At 41.0% G+C, this 23,640-nt stretch overlaps 1 protein-coding gene across 1 annotated transcript in view; it reads left to right on the top strand.

The window, feature by feature from the left end:
- Positions 1 to 23,640, top strand: part of antxr1c (ANTXR cell adhesion molecule 1c) — a 37,743-nt gene that overhangs the window by 4,659 nt on the left and 9,444 nt on the right. The window contains exons 2-16 of the mRNA XM_034859752.1: positions 7,466 to 7,537; positions 9,456 to 9,527; positions 10,414 to 10,495; positions 10,612 to 10,642; positions 10,731 to 10,804; positions 10,916 to 10,984; positions 11,950 to 12,030; positions 12,213 to 12,273; positions 14,242 to 14,340; positions 15,452 to 15,521; positions 19,718 to 19,796; positions 22,245 to 22,340; positions 22,526 to 22,564; positions 22,749 to 22,847; positions 22,985 to 23,152. Coding sequence (XP_034715643.1) covers positions 7,466 to 7,537; positions 9,456 to 9,527; positions 10,414 to 10,495; positions 10,612 to 10,642; positions 10,731 to 10,804; positions 10,916 to 10,984; positions 11,950 to 12,030; positions 12,213 to 12,273; positions 14,242 to 14,340; positions 15,452 to 15,521; positions 19,718 to 19,796; positions 22,245 to 22,340; positions 22,526 to 22,564; positions 22,749 to 22,847; positions 22,985 to 23,152 — 1,192 coding nt within the window. The remainder of the gene's footprint in view (positions 1 to 7,465; positions 7,538 to 9,455; positions 9,528 to 10,413; positions 10,496 to 10,611; positions 10,643 to 10,730; positions 10,805 to 10,915; positions 10,985 to 11,949; positions 12,031 to 12,212; positions 12,274 to 14,241; positions 14,341 to 15,451; positions 15,522 to 19,717; positions 19,797 to 22,244; positions 22,341 to 22,525; positions 22,565 to 22,748; positions 22,848 to 22,984; positions 23,153 to 23,640) is intronic.

Genomic DNA, 23,640 nt, shown 5'->3' with positions numbered 1-23,640 from the left:
CCAAGTTGGCCGGTAAGTCAAAAAGTTAATTTAGGACACTGCCTTTAAGGCCTATGTTGCTGCATATGTAGCGGCGAGGATGTAAATTTGCTGATTCTGAGCAGGCTTGCTGTTTTATATGGAACGCAGAGCCAGAAGAATGGTTTTGGGTGTGTTCTTATGGGAGATTTCACCTGTGGGCCAAATGCTGATGTTCACCCCTTGATGAAGTCTGCAATTAGCCTAACCATCTTGTTTATGTTGATTGGACACAAATTAGAAGCGGTTCTTGCACAGTACTGCTATCACTGAAGAATTTTTGGATAACAATATCACCAAAGGAAGGTGAAAGAAAAGAGCAAATTCCATGTCACAAGCATGCAAACAGACAAATGTTCAAGCTGTCTTCACACTCTTTCCATTTATGTAAATGTCTATCTGCTTTTCTGCCGTTCTTTTCCACATGCTTTTTCCATTCATCTGTCTCTCTTGTTTCCACCAGACTCCCATTACCGATTCATACTCCTCATTTCCCTACTTGGTGTTACTGCAGTATCATTGTTGGAAGATGTGAGATACATTATCTTCGTTAATTATAATCCCTCTCTGGTTGTCCTGGGCCAAATCCCAGTCATTTCTGTCTCCTCTTTATTCTATATAACAATCATCACGCCTGCAAAATGTTGTTGTCATTGGTGTTGATGTAGTCACAAGTTGATCACACTGGTTGGGCGTTGTGTCATGCTGCCTGAATCCTGGCAAGTAGGCGGAAAAACAAAACTGCAGCTGCTGTCCATAAATATTTTGGATATGTCTAGCAGTGGAATACGTTTTAGCTGTGGAATGACACACACTGTGTTTTCCGCAGGAAGAAATGTCTTGTTAAATGATATCAAGCTGTCTGTAAGCACCCAGGGACCAAAACAAGACAATAGGTTTCAAAGGGAATGAATGCCGCCCTTCCTCTTATCCTGAACCCTGTATTTGATACGTGATTTTGACACCCATCTCACATGCCTCTCTGAGGCAGCTAGCTATCCAGTAGTTTTTGGGATAAAAAACAATTTCTCCCGGTTTTGGAATAGACATGCAGCATTAGCTCAGCAATCATGCTGTAAAGACTTTGACTTGTGCAATGGCTGACAAAAGTAGGTTAGTGGTTTTAAACAAACAAATCCTTGTGCCCAGTCAGTTAAATTGGAGCACCACCATTGGCTGCAGGCTGGGGTGGTGTGGGTAGGCCCAGCTGAAATGGCAGACAGCCTCCATAGTGGAGTTAGGATTTTTTATTTTATTTTTCCTTCTTCAACACCTGACCTCAACCGTGAGAACGAAGCTGAGAGCCGCAAAGACTTCAGACTGACGTAGCTTTTTCCCACACGTCCAGTTGCCTTCTGGGAAAGAAGTGCTTGCTGGGTAGTTAAAAAGGGACTTGGTGGAATAATTGCATAAATCAAAACACGCTTCAGCTGTAATATCCGTAAGGCACCGTAAAGCAGTATTAATTAATATGCTTGGCCATGTGGAAGCAGCAGAAGAACACAGTGCTATATTATGGAAGTGTATTAATATGAATTGTCGTTAGGAAGCAGTTGCCCATCTACGCCCAGCTAACCAGCGTATCTTTTGTTGTATGGAAATCTAATAATCTAGTTCCTGTTTAGCTCTGTTTAGGTTAACATTAGTCTCCCCATTGCCAGACCTAAGGCTACACTCTGCCCTTTTTGCATTTCTTTAAATCAATGGGCGGTGGTAAATTCTTGACACATTGTCAGTGAATCTGCAAAATACTCTCAGGAAAGAACTTCTTTTGCCCCCTGGAAAAGAAAATCAATCGGCCCTCCAAAAAAAAAAATTAATGCCGTAAACGTATTCTTTGTAAATCTTTACAATCATTTAATGAAAGAACAAAGCCGGCCTGTTTTAATGCACAATCCAAATATTCTTCAGCGTGCAACTTGCTAGCTTGAAGTTCGTTGTTGTTTTCCGTTGTGAAGGCCTTTTAAGAAGTGCAACACACGGACGTCCTGCGCATGAGCAAGGTGCCACATGTCAGGCTTTATCCTGGAAATGTACTTCTCTTGATCAAGACTAGGTTCACACCAACTCCTGAGATAATTATCTGACTCTTCAGCTGATATATTCTCTATCACATTCACCAGCTTGTCGATAACACTGTCTGTCTGCCTGTTGGTGCTGGGCAGGGAGCTTACAGTGAAGTTTTTCTCTATATAAATTCAAATTGACTTGACAAGTACAGCACCATTATGTGATAATGCAATGCAACTGTTAAGTTGTCACGTTAACTGTATAATTACAATACCATTATATTGTAACACTGGCAAGCATAAATTCAAGCATTGTTATGGAAAATTAAACACACGTGATGATTAACATACTGTATGGAACTTAATGGTGAACCATAGTGGACGACTGGAAAGTTAGAAAAATAATATCCACAACTCCTAAACTGTATCGCCTGTATTTGTATCAGCATGAATGTAAAGTAGAAACACACACACAAAATCATTCAGTCTGCAGAAATAGGCATTATTAAAAATGATTCTTTTCAGGTCTTCTTGGACCCTTGGGGTAGCAAATTCCTGTCTTCTCTTGACACGGTCTGTTGAGCATCGCTGAACAGTAATGATGCATATATTAGCTCCCTTTGAGCCTACAGCGGTTTGGAAGCAGTAGATTACTGCCCTGGACAGACTGAAGTAGCAGTGGAAAGACTTACTATAAGTTTCCAAACTATGTATAATTCAAATTACATTATAATTTTTTGATTTGTTTTACTTTAGGATTGTCTTTGTCAGTTAAAAGAGCCATGGCAATGCTAATTTGGGCAACAAGCTGGTGGTGTCTGGGTGGAGTTGATGATTAAGTTGATTTGGCAAGCTGCAACGTCACAGCTGTCATTTAAACAAACCTCAAATATATTCCTCTGGGAGACTTAATGTCTTATTAATGTAACCATTTTTACCACCCAATGTGGATAATTCTAAATTTCATTTGGTGTCTTACTATCTGGATTATACTACACAGACAAGACCAACCTCGGTAAGTGGTTCCATAGAAACTAAATCCACATGGCAACAACTCCCTTGACCCAGTCAACAGAAGATTTTTTGAGATTCTTAATTCTTATTTTTGGGGGGCATTCTGTGCGTTTATAAGACAATTGACAGTTAAGATTACAGGGGATGAGGTGGAGAGAACGGTCCCCAAGTAAGGTTTGAACTGGTAGTTCATGATCAGTACCTTAAAACCCTGAGGCCACGTGGGCACCAGAGCATTAACAACAACTATTATCAATGGTCCTTGTAAAAATAAGTAAAGTCAAATAAAAACATGTTAAGCCCACAGTGATTTTATCAATTGTTTGCACCATGTCTTGGTTTTCTGGTGGTGTTGGTGATTCAGGTTTGTATGCCAGCTGTGTTGGCTGAAGTGAATCTTTGCCTTACTGTTGAAGATTTCATTGAATCCTTGGCATGCTTCTTCTGGCAGTCAAGTTTGCTTTCGAGCCAACAGAGTTCTAACATTATCTCACTCCCTATCAGCTGAATTTACTGTAATCTAACTGCTTAGGCTCTTCATCTTTCCCTTGTTCTTCCCTTCCTTTTCTTTTGTTTCTTTTCCCCCAGCCCTCACATGGCGTACTGCCAGACACATGCTCTCCATCTTGTTCAGAGAATCAGTCCAATCAAGAAAACACTGTCGCTCAGCTTTGACGATTTGCTGTGACATAACTTCAAACTGCTGTTGGGGCTTAATCGCTTTGTCGGTAAATTGTAACGCCCCTCACCTCTCAAAGCCGTTACTTTGTGTCCAAACCCCAAACCGCTGGCACTCAACTCCATTCAACCATTCAAATTAGATCAAAGGATTAAGATGGAAAAAGGCACCATATAAAATAGTTTCATTAAGAATTATAGAATGAAATGGCCCACTTCCTTTCCCAACGCTGTTTGGACAGGTGAGTGAAACTGCAAGCTAGGCCTCGGTCCCACAACATCAGCCGCCTCAGACAATTGAACTGTTCCAATGCAAACAAGAGCCATTATGGTTCAGAAGTAAAGATAAGCAGCTGAAAACCAAAAGTAGGAATCACACGGATGTTAAATAAATACTCCGGGCACCTCTACATGACAATTATCTGCAAGAAAGTTTCACCATGCTTTTTATTTATTTTACCCCCGCACCCCCCTCCTCTGTTGCTGTAATGGAAAAATGTACAGATGAAATTGGCTCCTGCCATTCCTTCAGGTCAGAGGCTGTCTGTGTGTGCACATCATTGTGTGACTATTTCTGTTTGCGCTGCACATTTTCTTGAACATCCAATCTAAACATCTCTCCTCCTCCACCTCAAGCTTTTTATATTTTGGAAGGATTTTGTTGAGCTTGTAAGGTCTTGTCCTCTTTCTTTGCTTACTCAGCCTTGATGTGGGGGAACAAGTCATGTCCTCAGATCACCATGAACTCTGAGAAAATGCTTAGGTATGATGTTTAGTTGACCAGCATTTTTTTGATTCATTGCCAGTCAACAATCATTCTTGGTCCCGCTTGTGGACTAGAACATTTGGGAACTAAAAGACTACAACCACACTATTTTTCCTAATGTACATTATCCAGTCTGCAAAACAGAGCATTTAGAGTCTGGCAGGATAAATGTAAATGTGCTGTATTTATATAGCACTTTTCCAGTCTTAACAACTGCTCAAAGCGCTTTTACATCTACAGGAAACATTCACCATTCACACACATTCATACACTGTGGCCGGGGCTGCCGTACAAGGTGCCACCTGCTCATCAGATTAATATTCACACACATTCACAGTCCGATGCGCAGCACCGGGGGCAACTCGGGGTTCAGTGTCTTTCCCAAGGACACCTCGACAATGACTGCAGGGGCGGGGATTGAACCACCAACCTTCAGATTGGCAGGCAACCGCTATACCGCTGAGCCACAGCCGCCCCCTAGCGATAAGACCCCTTGAATGACTTAGGCATGATGGGAAAGTCCCTGGTATTCCCTGGCTATGTCTACCCCATAAGCCTATGCAAATCAATACCCTTCTGCTACCAAGCAATACCATAAAAACATCATAGGGTAGAGCCTCTGAGACAAACAATTGCAAAGCAAATAACATTAGTTACAATTAATTTCCATTTCAAGTTTTGGCTATATTCCCAAACAACTCGCAAGACTATGGCTCTGTTGGTACCTGTGTCTTCAAATTATCTAAATAAGAAAAATACATCAGCCCAAGGCACGAAAAGCACATAATTCAGATATACTTAAATCTGTTTATTATGTCTAGACGTGATTCTCAAACAGATCTCTTTTGAGTTTGCTGGGAACTGATACAACTAAAAGGTAAGCTAGGATAACAGAGTCAGTGTTTAGGCTGGTTCCCATCAACTCCCATACCTGCTGTTTCAAACTGACAATGTATTGCCGTCAACAACAAAGGTAAAAGACCTTAAAAAAATATGTTTGGCTTTTACAGAAGTAAAGACGCCTCAGTGGACTGCTTGTCAGTGAAAACCCTCCAATAAATTAAAATCCAGCTAAACTCCATGGACAAAACATTGGTGTTGACCTTCTGTCCCATACAGGGAAATGGCAACATATTAATGGTGGCCAGTTGCAGTGTGTCAAATGCCGTTACATCAGTTAATCCGCACCTAGATTAACATTCAGTCAGCCTCACACTTTATTCTACTGTAAGTAAGCCTCATCCTCTAAACAGGCCTCTAGTTTGACCACAGTCGATTAGCTCATTTCCCATGTGCCTCTTTGGCTAATGGATGACACACTGTCACATCATGTCGGCAGCTCTCTCTCTTAATGCTCACACTTAATTTAATTGCTACAAACACACATACACACAGTCTGCCCAGAGGAAATGAAGGTAGCTCCGGAGGGAACGTTTTTTTATAATAGTCCAGTTTTATGGAGCGCTCCCTGGGATGAACATGACCTATTTCCTCTGCCCTTAGGGCCTCATTCAGGATACAGGAGGGTGCTAAATTACACACCAGCGCACATAACCAGCCTCTTTTATCTCAGCACACCTCTTAAGGATAGTGCAAGCTAATTGTAATAAGCTACTTCCCAATTTGTGTTTGTGATACATAACTGGGATGGTCCATTCATGAAATTTAGGTTTAATTTCCTTTACTCCAAGGTTAAGCAACCGATAAAGGATGTACTAGCTATCTATTTGTTGTTAGCTAGACACCTCAATAGCATTGTAGCTGTTGACAGCAACTGTGGAATAAGAGTAGGGTGACCAGACGTCCCCGGTTTCTGGGGACAGTCCCCAGTTTTGGTGACCTGTCTGGATCTGTCCCCGGAATTGTCCCTGGTTTTCACTGTGCCGGACAGACCCGATAATGGAATGAAAGAAAACATTGACCAAACACAGCTGATAGTTGCACACGCTACACCCGCAGGCTCAAGACAGACAGATCCAGCACTGCCCAGAGCTCAGAGATGTTTCAGAAAGCCGTATTTTACGATGCTAAAATTACTGATTATTTACATGGACTCTGGTGGGTTTAGTGAACGCAATTTCGCAGACATTTGTTTTAAAAAGGATCCTAATATTTAACAGAAAGGTTGACCTCCCTAGAAATAATTTCCTTAAAGTTGTTAGACACTTTATTTTTTTATTAATCTGAGTCTGTCTTTAGCCAAATGAGCACTTTTATGAACGTAATTACAAGCTGGACAAGCCTTAAGCAATAAAGCAAAAGCAAAGGTCAGATAAATGTAGTTCAGTAAACATTACAACATTATGAAATACTAGAACTTTCTCTCTTGAAATATTAAGACTCTCCATCTTAAAATATTCAGACTTTTTATCTTACAATATTAGGACTTTCTATCTTGAAAACTAAGACTGCCCCTAATGAGAACAGCTCTAGGTCTAGTGTCCCCGTTTTAGGTTTTCCAAAAATAAAAACATGACGTGTTTCGGAGGTATATACGCTTCTGAGCTGAACATATTTATTTTGTTAAATAAACAAAAAACTATATTTTTACATATTACAAATTATTTCGACAAATAGTAAAGTTACTGTAACAGGTTTAACAGTGGAGCTTATTGTTTTACCCCGTCGTTTTTAGCTAACAAAGTCATATTACGTTTGACCGCTATACAAAATGGTGGTCAGTGTGTGTCTGATAGATAGCTTTAGACTTGATATTGTGATAGAGTTCTAGCCGAGCAAATTATTTGTAACTCACAGATATATGCAGAAATTATATTTTACAACTGCTACAGTCATTAAAGATACCGGCTATCTTGGATTAAGCAAGGGTACATTAACTGAGTTTCACAGCTTTTATACTTGCTGTATTGTAATTAGCATTAAGACACTTTGCTGACTCTTGTTCTTTTTGTTGTGTTTTCAACCACTGTAATCGGCATCCATGACAGTTGAACACAACTCATCATTTTTTTTGTCTTAGGTCTGGCAGTGTGAAGAATCACTGGGATGAAATCTACGACTTTGTAGAGAATTTAGCTGAGAAATTCAAAAGGTAAGAAACACTTCATGAACACGTATGCATGTTATCACAATTAACTTATCAAATATGCGGGAGGAAAATGGATTTACATATGTGGACTAGCCTTGTGTTGCATCATTTAACTCTGAATCACCAGATATAAAACAGCCTTGTTGCCTCCGTACTTGATTTCCTGGAGCCCTGAGATGTAGATCACTACATGTAAATGTTTTCACAAATAAACAAAAATAGCATCTTTTTAGGGTTCAGTGACATGGTTTGAATACCAAAATTTTAGCCAAATCCTGCACACCGGCACATCCATGCAGGGTGGCCCTTGGTGTCCCGAGACGTAGATCACTGAGGAGAAATACACATTTACGCAGCAGTTACCCCAGTAGAGTAAAGTGAAATCTGTCCCTACAGAGACAGCTGGCCATATGTTAAGTCACTCAGCATACAGGCTGATGTTTCACTCTGTCTCTGCAGTAGCTGAGCTGATGTCGGGTGTCACTGGGGTTACCAGCACAGACTACCATAGCATGGGTTTACAGCCTCTTTAGAGGAGAGTAAAGTGGGAAGCTTTCAGAAGTCTGAATCATTTATTTGTCATTAAATTATTCTGATAAATGAATATCTAAAAAATAAAAATGGTCAACCATGTTATGAGTGTAGGCGTTGCATAGTTTGTTTTTTAAGGAAATCTGTTTATGTGTAGTAACGCATTTCTGGATTTTTCCTTTTAAATATATATCGGCCAAATATTGGCATATCATTTTTTTTTTAAACCAAATAATCGTATCGGTATCAGCCTTAAAAATCCTTCATCGGTCGGGCTCTACTGTAGATGTGACTGCATGCTCTCATGGCTGAAATATGAGCGATATGTGAATACACATAGTGCAGTGTAAAATTCAAAATGTCAACAGATGGCCTTCAGCTCGTGGGTGGTTTTGTTTTGTCCGTACTGCTCCAAGGCAACAACAACACCTGGAGCTTTGCGGTTCAACCAGAGCAAAGCACCAACCCTCCTCAAAGTTTCTGTTTTAAACAAACATGATAACGTTTCAAACTACGCAGATCTGCATTCACTTACTGTCTCTCTCAAACAATACAACACATTTTATTTACTTCAGATAGCTAGGCATATGTGTGGATATTTCCTTTGTAAATATACATTTTTTTCACAAATAAACAAAAATAGCAACTTTTGAGGGTTCAGTGACATGGTTTGAATTCCAACATTTGAGCCCTTGTCACGCATAGAGTGTTCAAATGCTGAACATCCGTGCAAGGTGTCACTTAGGGGTGTCATAGTGCAGTGGTTCCCAAACGTTTTCACACCTAAACGGACACAAATTAGACCACAGACCGCCATTTTGTTTTTGTCCCTGGGTCCGCCAACTGGTAGGATTTTTGATTTTAGATCAGAGAAAATGACCTTAATAGTCATACATTCTGTCATGGTGGTACTTATGGATGGAATCATAGGGAAATAACATGATTCCCCTTTTTTCTGGGAAACCCCTGGAAGCCATTATGGGGTCCACTGTCTTAGTATGTTGTTGGGTTGCGTTTTAGAAACCATTCATACACAGTCGACTGTTGGAGTGACCTCAAAGCAAGTGAGGTAGTTTGTTTATGAGTTCTTCATTGTTTAAAACTTTGACTGGCATGAAAGTTAAGCACTGGATGGGTTACCGAACAGTTTATTTTGCTTCTAAGAAAAATAATTTGTTGCTTTGGCAGTATAACTGTAACTGTAACACAATGTTTCTAAATAACCTCAAATGTAGAAATGTTTGTATCATGTTGTGCAAAGTGGGAAATCCCCAACCAGCAGCCAAATGCTGGTGAAGTTGGTCTTTGCCAGGTTAAACCAGTAATGGGTTTATCAGGACTGAACTGCTGCGGAATGACGTGTCATGATGGATTTTCTTTTCTGTTCCAGTCCCATGCTAAGGATGTCCTTCATAACATTCTCCTCCAGAGCATCCACCATCATGAAACTGACAGAAAACAGGTAAATTAAGTTCAGTCAGACAAAACTTGTTTGAAATGTTTATTATAACAGCAGAACATTGTGTTTGGCGGCCAGACTCCAGCCTCATCACTCCCCGCATGAGATATTGAGGAGTGGTGATGAAGTAGCTTCCATTCGGCCGGAGCCTCAGGTGGTGCTGGGGTGGTGGCGGTGGGGCTGAAAGCCGACAGCAATACAGGTGCAGGGCAGCAGCAGCATTGACAAGGCAGAGATGGAGAAATGTTCATCTTAAATTGACCCCCAAATTGAGGGGTTGTGTTTGGTAAATGATAGGGCCTGAGGCATGTCACGTGTGTGTGTACAGGGGTGCAGATAGAGTTGACTGTCTGAACTAGCTCGCAGGCTTCGCCCCAGTTATGGCTGATACATCCTGTTCTGTTCAGTTGTTTAACTTCAACTGACTAACCAAAGCTGAATTTGTGTTGTGTTAAATGTTATTCTAGCACGGAATGCCCTTACACAAGAAAAAAGATCAGCTGTAAAGTAAACTGAAACTGTTGCACAAGAGTGAAAGCAGATGCTCTCTGAATGAAGATTATATAAAGCTGTTGTTTTGTGTGAGAGAATATCACGGAAACTGTGTTTCTACTACCAAACTGAGCTGTTTCTATCTTGCATTCATGCTCCGTTGACTAAAATGAATCAGAATTGGGTGAAAATCCTCATAAAGCACAGAGACGTATACATCTACACACTTGGCAGCAACCGTAGTGCTTACTGTATTGTGAAGAGAAAAGGGGAAAAACAGAAAAATATCAAGAATATGGATAAGTTTCCACACTGGGAGATAATAACACATACAACAAAGAAGCTGCAGTTTAAATCTTTCCTTTTCGCAACTAACTTGGCTCTTTCATCTCTGCAGAGTGAACATCAGGAAAGGGCTGAACTCTCTGAGAAGAGAGAAACCCGGTGGAGACACATTCATGCACCTTGGGTTGCAGAGGGTGAGTTTTTGTCGTAATGCTTTTTTTTGTTATCTTACACTGAGAATCAAACAAATCAAGGTGCAGTGACTTACTAAATGGAAAACTTTGGCAATAAAACATCTTCTTCTTTAAAGGCAAACGAGCAGATACACCAGGAGAACTTTGGTACGCATCAAAAGACTTGTTGTGAATACTTACATCAAGGTAAGCTATGCATCATGTGTGTTTATACGCGTCCGTGTGCTTCTTCCAGGCACGGCCAGTGTGATTATTGCGCTGACAGACGGAGAGCTGCAGGAGCATCAGCTCATCACTGCGCAGCAAGAGGTAGCAACTCCAAACTGGCTGTGGTTATAGCTCTGGAGAAATGAATAATTTCATTGCTTGAATGCCAGATTTCTGGAACTTATTCTTTTTATTGCCCGTGTCTTCCAACAGGCAGAAAGAGCCAGGTCTCTTGGAGCTATTGTGTACTGTGTTGGTGTCAAAGACTTCAATGAGACACAGGTAATGCCAATGTAATACATCTGTACCGTCTACAGCAGTTTCACACTTTCATGGCCCCAAACTTGTGGAAATTACTTTTAACTCCATGTTGCATAGTGTGTATTCAGTGGCCTCTGAGCAATTTGGCTAACCCATAATTTTAGATTTTCTGAACATCAATCCATTTTTTTAACCCTGCCTCCTAGGATGCCAACACACAAAGCTGGACTGCAGAAATGTCTGTGACTTGAATAATTCTCAACAATTAGCTTCAGCATGATGAGGAGGAGAATGATTCAGGTTCCTGTATTTAATGTGGAGGATATTTGAGAGCGTTTGAGGGCTGGTCGACCTCAAACCAAAGCGAGCTCCATTTGATTGATTGTCAATAGACCCATTATCTGACTGTAGATGTTGTTGGAGCATTATTCCTAATGGGATTTCCTGGATTTAGTGTGTGTGTGTGTGTGTGTGTGTAGAGCTGTACAAATTGAGTAAAAATACACAATATTTTATTTTATTTTATTGGACAAATTGAACATTAAATAGAAAATTTTACATAACATTTTAAAATACTGTATTCTACTAATACTTAATTTCAGATGACAAAAAACTAATTTGAGGGTCTTTTGCAATAGGTCACAGCTTTTTGCGACATGTTTATTACGCCAGTTGATATTGCGATAACGATAATATATATTGTGCAGCCCTGGTATGCAGTGGTTCATAGAGACTCGTACAAATCGTCATGTCTATAATGTCTGAAATTGTGTCACATCAGGTAATTTGAGACCAATTTGGGCTTGTTGTAAAATATAACATATCAGTGTCATGTCTGAATGTGTCTCCCCAACCACAGTTTCACAATTTCCCGCAATTTATTCACGCAGTCAATTGTCTTTTAACCGTTTTGTGAATTCTTGTTTAATTTAGTTTCTTAACTCTTCTAACCCTAACCGCCTGTCTCTTCCTCTCTCCCTCTATAGCTGGCCACCATTGCAGACACCATCGAGCACGTGTTTCCTGTGTTGGGCGGCTTCCACGCCCTCCGGGGAGTCATTGATTCGGTAAATAAACTCTCCTCTGGGCAGGGAAGCATTCCTGTAGCTGAAGCTCACAAACAGTGGACGTCCACATTTATGTATTTGTCTTGAGTCTGTCCTGCACTAGTACACTTACCTTTTATTACTCCCTTGCTGGTCAAGCGTAGAAAAATAATCGCTGTATTGTCTCCTCAATTCATCTGCAGATCATCAAAAAGTCTTGCATTGAGATTTTGGCAGCGGAGCCCTCCAGTGTGTGTGCAGGAGGTAAGGAGCTAAAAACCACGCACACGCACACACACACACACACACACACACACACACACACACAAACAAAGTGGAAAGCCAGGCTCTCATCATTTCTTAAACTGTGTTAATTTTTAATTACTGGGTGCCCTGTCTCCCCCACTGTCCATCAAAAGAAAAGCAGCCATATGTAGGCATCCAGGTCCCTTAGAGGACCTGGATGCCTTGGGACATAATACCACAGTGGGAATAATAGTGTAGGGCCTCATTGAAGGGATCTATCGTAAGAGAATGGCAGTGGTGATGTCAGCTACAGCTGAAATGGAACGTAGATAACGTTTGAAAGATGATGAACGTTAAAGCAACATTAAATGGACACAGAAAAATAGATTAAAGTTGACTAAACACTTTTGGCAAAAGCAGAGAGACTTCTACTGCTTCTCACATCTGCTTTTGTCTTTTATCAATGAATGAATTACATTCACCCTTCAAGAAGAAGGTATTACATTATAAAAAAGTATTTCACTTTAAACCTAATAGTTGTTGTATATAATAGTGCTGCAGCAGTGTGTAGTGTACTGTTTAGTTAAGTTGTGCAGGTTCAGTCTTATCTTTGTGTATTTATAGATGAGTATTTTCCTTGTTACAGGTAGCATTTTAACATTTTAATGTCAAACAATTATAACTCAATCGTATGCTGAGTTGCTCAGTTGTGGGGCTGGAAAACTGAACATGCTGTATTTTTGTATTTCCTTAATCAGGATTACCTCTGCCCAATTACAAATAAACTAATACTCATAAATTAAAGCCACAGGACGTACTAGTTTGCCTATTCAGTAGACAGTTTTGGCAAGTTTTCACCCTGCCAGATTAGAGATTTGCTCAAATACTACTGTGTTTCTTCTCACTCAGCATGGACTGTCTGTATCTTTGTGTCTATTGGTCCTTTTCCGTTATACAACATGTTAGATATGTTTACATAACTGTGATAACAACAAAACAAAAACAATATACAATATATACAACCATATACAGTACATAGAAAACTATTCAGTGTTTTTCCTAGGTTTGTGGTAGACTTTGCTGCACATATTCCGCAAGTACAAGTACTTTATCAAACCAAATTTCTGTGTGTCCCAGGCCAGGATAGGAATTGAGCTAACAATGTAAGGATCAACAAGCCACTGATAGATATGTTCAGATTTGATTCATTCAATAAATTGTCTTTTTTTTTTCTTAAATCCACCAGCCATTTTCATATTATACGAACTTTTGCAGCATCCTGAGCCTTTCTGAAAAGGTTACTATGAAAACTCAGCCTAGAGTAGTTTTATTCTCCCCAAAAGAAGTATATAGAACCATACAAAAAAAATTGCAACTTTATTTGCAACTTTCTCTGTCTCCCGCAACTTCGTGCAACAAACACTGCAACTTTTAAGGCAGTTTTGGGCCACGACAATCTTAAAATAGGTCGACAAAATCCTGGAGGAATTGGTAAGGTAGTCACTAAGTTAGCCTTTCACAGATCCCCTTCATCCAAAGGATTCACTGTGCCACATGTATGTTTTAACATTAAAACATGATTTATAAAAATCATGCCAGCAATTATAAGGCTATTTTAATAGCATTGTAATCTATGCAAAAAGATGTTTGGATAAAGGTTTTAGGTTGCCCTACACGTTATTGTAGGCCCAGTTTTATACAATATATTTAGTAGGGGGTCCTTGCTCCATCCCTCTTTCAGTTATGGGGCCCTTGGCTTAAAAAATGTTGAAGACCCCTGCTGTATATATATCTTCATTCAGACAAATAAACTGAATTAAAGTAGGAAGCCGTTCAGAGTTTAAATACTGCCCTTCTAACCGTGCTGGGTGTGATAATTTAACTGTGCAGTCATTAAAACTGACATTCATGACCAATACATACAGCATAAAATGCGGTTTGCTTGCCACAGAGTGTGAACCATGTTATTGTCTGTCGTGTGACCAGAGTCTTTCCAGGTGGTGGTGAGAGGAAACGGTTTCCTCCACGCCAGGAACATTGACCAGGTGCTCTGCAGCTTCAAAATCAACGACACTGTTACAGTCAGTGAGTACGCCTACACTTTGCCTATCTTTTCATGTAAACCAAACTTCTCCGTAACGAGGTTTATACCAGTATCTGTTTGGGTCATTTTTAGTCTTTTTGTCTTTGTAAGAATCTGTGTATTCCTCTTTGGAAGGTGTTATCAGTACACTATAACCAACGCATACACAACTTAGGGCTGCACGATTGTGATCAAAATGATAATCACGATTATTTTGATCAAAATTTTGATTGTGATTATTCTCACGATAATTTGTTGATTTTAACCAAAACAAATGTTAACGTCACATAGGCTATTTATAACTGCGAGAGGGAGTGTGATGGACGCTACTCACAGAGAGACGGCCGACTCATTATAAACGGGTCCAGCACGGGTCGAACGGCGGATACAAATGTTGTGTGTATGAAATGTCTGTATCGTCACTGTGCTGCATTTTTATGAACTATGATATTCTGGCCATGGGTCACATCTCTGGGCCAGGTCCAGGTACAGGTCCAGGTCCAGCAGCTCCGTCTCACACGCTGTTACTGTTACGAAGTGTTGTGTTTACTGGTAAACTGGTAAACCTTAAGACCGACGTATAAGCGACTGCTATCTGTTGAGTTTTCCTCCCGTTACTCTGTCCTCTGTGACTGTCTACATCTAGAAACTAAGCTGCACGGGGTGCAGGGAACTACTCTGACTCTGCACGGCTCATGAGCAGACGGGTTGACGGAGCGCTAGATGGGCTTTGCAAAAAACACGGAGCGTTCTATGAAATGACGCTTTAAAAAAATGAATCGCTCGATCACGCAAATTTGAACGTGGGAAGTCAAAATCGTGATCGCGATTACAATTCGATTAATTGTGCCGCCCTAATACAACTGTATATACACTGTGTATTTTTGATATGAATGCAACTTCATCATACATCTCATGCTATGGCAGGGAAATAGTCAAATTCAAATGTTAAAAATATTGGCACAAACTATCAGCTTTTGGCAATATTAGTTTTATAAAGGGATAGGGATCAAACTATCTTTTCCACCTTCACAAGTTACTTTTTACTGAGCGTCTATATCTTACGGAGAAGTCTACTTTGGACTTTCTTATAATGTTGTCTTTGCCTCCTAGATGAAAAGCCGGCTGGTGTCGAAGACACATTCCTGCTGTGTCCAGCTCCGGTCATCGATGAAGTTGGGAAGTAGGTGCCTCTTTTCCATGACTTCATATTCATCTTAGATCACATTCTTTGCTTCAAACACAGACAAAACACATACATGCATACAGGTGTGTACAGGGGAATCAGACCCTAGGAAGCCTGCCATACATTAGCTCTTTTTACAATCCCCATCCGTGGCTGCATTCCTCTCTCTAGATCTCAGTGCAGCTTAGCAAAATATAAGGAGCTCTGTGGCCGTGCCAGCACATACAGTGGTAAACCCTTCATGCATTTGTCTTTCTTCTGTCCTGATTTAGAACAGCGCAGTGAAAACAACTGGAGACAATTGGTTTTGGACTTGCATAGACACTAAGTGGGTCAAGACTAGAAACTTAGAAACCTAAAGGGAGTCCTTCCATGACTTCCTTAGTCTTTGATTTTAAGTTTTGTTGAAAAGAAAAGAGATTTGATATTCTTCTTTAGTTTTTTTTCTCGCACACTCCTTTGTCATATGTGTAGCGAAAGAACACCAAAACTTAAATTCTTAAAGCTGCACTTATTAATATTTGTGTATTAACAATAGACCCAGTGACTATGTTCATTGAGAAAGAGGGTCACTCCTAGTGACAAACCCACGGTGAATTATCAGCCAGATCTGCAGTTTCTCTCAGCTCTATTGAGCACTTGAGCATCTTTCAGCTCATTGGTTTGTATGACCCCCATATTTACTGTTTTGGTTCAGTCTTACTGCTCACGTGAGTCATTTCCAGTTGCAGCAGGCTCTGGAAAAAGCTCTATAAGTACACTGTGCTACCTGCCCAGCACACAACGGAAGAAACCGTTTGCTAACATGTTCAACCTAACAACTTTAAAAGACAATAATGTGTCAACGTGTTGTTTAAAGCTCATTACGGCGCCCTTAAGTGGTTCAAGCAGCGTTAGAGGCTTTCAAACTCCTGTTAAATACAAGACAAGGCTCAAATGTATCATATACAACTGAGTTTAGTCCTTTACATTTGTGTCATCTTGGAGACAGGAGAATCTTTAATGAGCCTTATTAGACACTTAATGGGACTCATTTCCGTTCTTTGTTTAACAACTTGCCAGGACTGGGAGAAAATTATAGTGGATTGTATTTGTTAGTTCAGGATCAGGTCTATTGACATTCCATTTCAAATCCAGTATGCTTCAGCCATTTCGATGTTCTCTGGCTCACTGGAGACAGCGAGATGTAAAAACTAAGACGACTGAGGTTGTTTTACTCTGAACATTCACCACACGACAATCACACAATTTTCTGGTGCAAACCAAGCAGCGGCCAGAGTCGCTTTTCGTCAGCTGGTGTATTCTCTTTTTAGAGCGAAGCCATGTTCCAACGCAAACAATCCACAAGCCTCTCTAACCTAAGTCTTTATGGGAAGAAAAGTACAACAGGCCGCAGAAGAGAAGGTTCAGTGAACAGTGGTTAAGGACTTTAAACTACACAGAGAGACAAAGAGTCAACATTAGACCCTCTGTTCACACACTTTTTTGATCTGCAATGGTATTTCTCTTGGTCATAGCAGCATACTTCTATAATTATACAAAAATCCTTCATTTTATTCTCCCGTGAAAATTATAAATCCAGTTGACAGTCAACATTTGCCCTGTCAGTGGTGTGGAAAGAGAGATCATTAGATTTAACTCTGAAGATATATTGATACCTTAGAAGGGTTGTATATTCCCATTAAGCCAGTTCAGTCCTGCCTTTGTGTATCTTTTCTGTTCTTGCCTTTTTTTGCCCTAAACTTTCTATCTTAGTAACACTTCACCTCCCGACTCTCCACTCCCAAACTTATCTTTTTTCCCCTCCCCCTCCCTGTTCTCTCCACCTCTGTCTTCTTGGTGCCACGTTGGCTCTTTTCACCAACTGCTTTGCCTCGCTGGTTGTTTTCCAGCCCCCCTTCACCCTCCTCTTTCTGCCGTCTGTCTATTTTTTCTTTGTCTCCGTATCTGTCTTTTATTTTTCTCTGACTTTCTTTCATCCCCTGTCAGTCTCCCACTCTCTTTCAACAGTCTCCTAGTCTAGTGTTGGCTGATCAAAGCCATGGAGAGGCTGGCCCGGCCTTTCAAGTGTGTGTGGCCGTGTGTCAGTATGCAGCTTGATTCTCAGCAGGGTGAAAAAACTTTAAAGAGACAGTTTAAACTGCTTCATTAAAACTCAGATTAATTAAGTTACTTTTTGACCATTTAGCTGCTGTTCTGATTGTGAAACTGTGGAAGCAAATTTGACAATTTTCTTGTCACTTCACCCAAAATCCTTCTTTTATCATCGCTGCAATGCAATCTGGTCTATGTGTGGATAGTTCAGGTATAGACATCGGTCTCTCTGCCTCTCATCATGTCATCTAGTTTGGCCAGTTATACAAAGGGGAGAAGAAAGTAAATAAGTCACGCTACCTTTCTGAGTGTTTGAATGTAGATTTTTCTTTACAGCCAGGGTGACCCAGAACACCTAAATGAGTGACAGTTGAACTCTAGTGTAGTGCAGTGTGCGTGCGTGGGTGTGTGTGTTGTGCTGGGATCGCCTGCCCTGTCTGTTGTACAGCTGTCAGACAGGCTGCCCTACAACTAACATTTCCACTGCGCTACTTTATTTCCTCCACATCCTCAAATTCACACTGTTCGGTTTCCTCTGTCTCGTTCTTCTCTTCTCACCATTGTTTTTTTTTCTGTTCCAGGTTTCTGGGCTCTCTTCTGAGAGGAATACAACAACAAAATTTAATTATAAGGCTGGCAATATTTTGCTATTTCATTATTATAAAAATCAATCTCCAACACTGGGCAACGCACACCAAAATAATCTAGATTGATAAATATGAAGTTGAGTTATGAGGTTTTGGAGTGAACTGCCCCTTAAAGATTGTTTTGAAGTTTCAATCCCTTAGTGCCCAGCTGTTTGTCTTCAGCAAGGTATGTCTGTTGTTGATAATGAACTTCTCCCACCATCCCAGCTCATCTCTCTCTCCGGCCTCCTTTTTTAAACCCGGACAAACAGCTCACAGAGTCAGAGTAAAGACTAAAGGTTTATTGGTCATGTGGCCTACTTTAAATCTGCCAGACCTCATTCACATCCACCTGGTCCGTTACCGATTAAGAACTGGGGGTTGGGCTGTTTACAACGCGTGGCGTTCATCCACATGTTTTGAAGATCTGAACGAGAACAGGCTCCAAAGAGGCAACTGGAGGTCATATGAAATTCTCTGAATTGTTTTTCCCCACTCGGAGGAGGAAGGGATTCTTTAGACCATCAAGTGAGACTCATGCCATTCCAAAAACTCTAAGAAGGCGAATTTAACTCTAGTAGAGGAGTCTGGACATAGTTAAGGTTCATATTGGAGTATAGGCAGAGGCATGATTTTACCTTGGGTTAGGGTTGGGTTAGATATGTTTTGTGTTCATCCATTAAGAGACTAGAGAAATTCTACTTCTGTGTATTTTACATTCCATAAAGGAAAGTGTTTTGTGGCTCCCTGTTGAGATCATAGACTGGATGTAAAGAGGGCGAGTGGCAGAGATTAGTATGGTGACATTTCTTGGAAAAATACTTGCCCAGAACCATAAAAACAAAGTCTGAACGAGCAGTTTTTTTTCTTCCATTTCTTCGAAATCTATCCCCTCCTTGGCCTCCCTGCCTGCTGTGTGGCTCGGTGTGTCACACAATCTCACCTACAGTTTTTAACCACAGTGGAAAACTTTGGTATTCAGTTCATTTGGGTTCAAGTTGCTGGATTAGAAGTGAAACAGGACTCGTAAACAAAAGTCACTGGACTCACCAAGTAGCTGATGTATTGGACACAGTTTTTGTAACATGTTGTCCTGCCAGGTTAGAGAGTTTAGTGACTGTTGTTGGACTGCTGTTTTTGGAAGTCCAGTGACCTTTGAAGAAATAACTGAATTGGAGCATTAGTGAAGACGTCTCTTGGTTCTTTGACTCATAGTCCCTAATGTTCTGTGGTTGTTTCCTTTTGGATCAAATTACATTCTCACTTCTAACAAACTACCTGAAGGTTTGCAGGCCATTCGGTGACATGCTTTGGTGTGAATCAAAGTTCAGATGACATCATTCTGGTTGAACAAACTGCTGGAGGAACTGCTTCAGGCTAAATAAACTGATCCAAACATGCTTGTTTTCAGGTTACATCCCAATATGAAGATCCAGTACTTACTTGCCCTGCATGTCTGTTGTTTTGTTTCAGGGTGATTTATCTTCAAGTGAGCATGAATGACGGTCTGTCGTTCATCAGCAGCAACGTGCACATCACCACCACAGAGTGTGTAAGTTCCCTGTTCGTTGATTTAATCTGAATTACTACTGCAGATTATTCATCATTCAGTGTGTGGTTCGGTAGAATTGTAAAAGTGTCAATCGAAACTTGTAATGTCACAAATATCCTCCAAAGTGTCAGATAAACTGCAATAAAAGTTGAATATAAAAATGGAATATGTATGCACCTGATTAGATTGTAATCAGTTTGTTTAAATTATTGTCTACACCGTTGTTGTTTCCTCCAAACATGTGATGAACACTCACTTTAGATTTGTATGTTTATGATCAAATTTCCATTTCTTCTGTGTTGCATGTTGTTTCCACTCTTTTTCCTTCTGCTTCTTCTGTCCTCTCCAACCTCACCTCTTTTTCCTAGACATTTGTTGTCTTGTTCTCTGCAGCGACTTTCCTTACCCCCCTTTATCTCTTTCATCTTCCTTTCTCAATTTTCTTATTTTCTCTCCTTTTTTCGGGGGCCAAACCACAGGGGTTTGTAGTAGCCATCCACCCAAAAAAAGTTCCTCTGATCCCTCCCTTATGTGCCATGAGAAAAAAATATCAAGGAAGCAGGTTCCTGACTGTGAGGCTTGCCGGATCAATCTCAACATTTTGTCTGTGAAAGTGAAAGAGGAGCATCAACTGGCATGCTCTTGTGCAAAAGCACTTCCCCTTGCTCAATGGTGATACTCTTGTAGCCCCCAGGTTTATATATGTATATAACTGTGTCAGCAGGAAGCAGGATGGAGCTTTATTCCCTGAAAAACAAGATTGAACAAGATGCAATTTAAGACAATTTAAAGCAATTTAACAAAATCAAACACTTATGTTGGAGCCATAGCAGATTTCAACCCAGCCGAAAGGAAACATACTCTTTGAAGCTGCTCAGCTGTGACATCATATCCGTGAAAACCCTGTAAATTCAAACAGCTGTGTTGTGGTTTATGATATACAGAGCCCAATTAGACATACCATTGCAATTAGCTGCTTTAAACCACTTAACTAAATCATATAGGCTGAAGTCACACCAGGCTCAACGATGCACGACAAGTTGCTAATTGTGAAAGGCCCCGTGCGACAAACAACATGCAAACTAAAGTCTGTGGATAAGTCAAGAGTAGAGACAAACTCCACAAACACTGGAGACCCATCCCCGAATCCTCCCAAAGTGCCACTTTTAGTAGCCTTTGCAATTAGTCCACAAAATATGCCCATTTTGCATGAGAAAGCACACAGGTTGTGTGTGCAAGAGTGACAAGATAAACCATTACTTCACAAATTTTGCTCGACAGCTTTTGAAAGTTGTCATAAACTGGCTGATTGGAAAATTCCAGAGAAATAATAATGATCTTCCAGAGACGGACCCCACTGCTGAGTTCATTTAAATCCCCCCCTTGTCTCTGCCACAAGATAGATAGAGGAAAGTCTAACCCCAGATGATGATCCTCATCTGTGGTCTGTAATGGGAACCACGTTTGGCTCTTGGGCCCCTGCCTTGCGTAAAGTGTGCAAACTGATGGATTCATTCAGGGATGCCACAGCTTACAATTACCACTTTCATGGAGAAAAACAAGAAAATTAGTATTTAAAGTACCAGAACTGACGAAGTAAACATCCTCTGTTTTTTATTCCCACTACTACTACTACTTCTGGTGGCTTACTTTTACAATTTTTCCTCTTCCACTACTTAGGGGTCAGCCTTGTAGGAATGTGTTGTCCAAACAGTTGGGGTTTAAGTATCTGTCCAGCTCGGTAAATCTGGGTGGAAATTAGCACTTGTGAAGCCACACTGCCCTTCTTTTTGTCAGCGAGTCCGAGTCAAGTCTCGAGTCCCCAGTGTTCAAGTCCAGGTCTGAGTCATCAAAGAAGAGTTTGAGTTCAGCCCGAGTTAAGTCACCATCACCTGAGTTTGAGTCCGCGTCTCGAGTCTTGAGTTTCCAGTGATCGAGTCACCAAAGAAGAGTCAAGTCAGAGTTGACTCACCATCCCCTGAGTCCGAATCGAGCCTTGAGTCCCCAGTGTTTGAGTCTGAGTCAGTTAAGAAGAGTCTAAGTCAAGTCTCGACCCCCACTGTTCCGAGTCTGAGTCCAAGTCTGAGTCAACCAAAGAAATACAAGTTGATTCATCATTACTCGAGTTCAAGTCCGAGTTGAGTCTCGAGTCCCCAGTGTCCAAAGCCAAGTCTGAGTCCCTAAAGAAGAGTCCCAAGTGAAAGTCAAGTCACCATTACCAGTGTTAGAGTCCAAGTCTTCTACTCTATTGTGTGTTCACAAATGGAACATTTAGCGGTACTCTTTCCAGCAGTGGCTGTAAAACTTCCTGTCCTGCATCCCTCTGAATCTTTCTAATGTGTACATGTAGTAAGGTGCACGCATCGTGAACTACAGTCGCAGGTGGAGGATAAACGTGTGTGTGCGTGTGTGTGTTTGTGTGTGTGTGTGTGTGTGTGTGCCCTCTAGTTTGATGGCACCATTCTTCTGATCACCCTGCTGGTGTTATTCCTGCTGCTGGCCATGCTCTTCATGTGGTGGTTCTGGCCTCTCTGCTGCACTGTGGTAAGGAACTTAAACTACTTTCAGGACATGGTTGATTTAAGAAAAGTAACTACTTGAATTAGAGGTGTGTCTAAACTCCAAGGAGCAAATAGGAACCTTAAGGGTCCTAACAAAGAAAGTATTAAAACACTTAAGAGGTCCTCTAAGATGTCGAAGCAACAATGTTGTCACTTATTGTTCCAAAGGTGATCAAAGAACCACCACCTCCACCTCCGCCTGAGCCTGTGAGTCAAAATACACACACACACAAACCCACACACAGGTTTACCCACCGACTTTGAAGGAGAATTTGTGTCTTACTTATAGTGTAGTTTTATAAAGCAACAATGAAATAAATATCATACAAATGTAGCAGAGTTGATTGATACAGTATGTATGTTCTGTGTGTAATCATTATTTGTGTTTTAGGAGTCAGATGACGAAGATGGCCTGCCCAAGAAGAAGTGGCCCACTGTGGATGCCTCATATTACGGAGGAAGAGGAATCGGAGGGATCAAGAGGATGGAGGTGACAAGATGTCAAAAACACAATCATAATTCAATCTAAAACCACTCAAATAAAACGGAGGGGAAAAGTGAACCACTTTAGATGACATTCACCTCTTCTTTTGTGCTGTATATTTCTGTACTGTCTGCTGTCTGTAGGTGCGTTGGGGAGGGAAGGGCTCGACTGAGGAGGGGGCTAAGCTGGAGAAGCCCAAGAACGCCGTGGTGAAAATGCCGGAGCAGGAGTACGAGCCCTTCGAGCCCAAACCTAAGAAACCCCACAACAAGAAGGCGCCTCAGAACCGGAAGTGGTACACGCCAATCCGGGTAAACACAGACTCAGTTTCTCTTTAACTCCAACAGACAATACATTTTCTGTAATGCCAGGATCAGACTACAAAACTTTAACCCGATTTTGATCGGACAGACACATAATTCAAAGTGCCTGATAGTGATGGTTTGGACAGACTAACTCATGTTTTTACCTCTCCTAGAGTGACATAATCAAAGATCAGCAGTCTAACGTCTGGGACAATTCACGACCGCCATGCAGAAAGTCTAGCATGTCCGGATTCTTTGTCCTTTTCTGCCCAGTGTGACTTGTACTACAATGTGTTCCTTGACCAATAGGAAGAGAGAGCGCTCTCTGCCTCTCTGACGCACATATCTAAACATGGGGAAAAGGAGGAGAGAAACTACTGCTGCTGTCTGGTGAAAGAAAGATACACACAGTGCCCATATACACTCACCGGCCACTTTATTAGGTACCCCATGATAGTAACGGGTTGGACCCCCTTTTGCCTTCAGAACTGCCT

The sequence above is a fragment of the Etheostoma cragini genome, chromosome 21 (assembly GCF_013103735.1).
Source record: "Etheostoma cragini isolate CJK2018 chromosome 21, CSU_Ecrag_1.0, whole genome shotgun sequence".
In the NCBI taxonomy this organism is placed as follows: domain Eukaryota; kingdom Metazoa; phylum Chordata; class Actinopteri; order Perciformes; family Percidae; genus Etheostoma; species Etheostoma cragini.
This window is presented reverse-complemented; position numbering and strand designations above follow the sequence as displayed.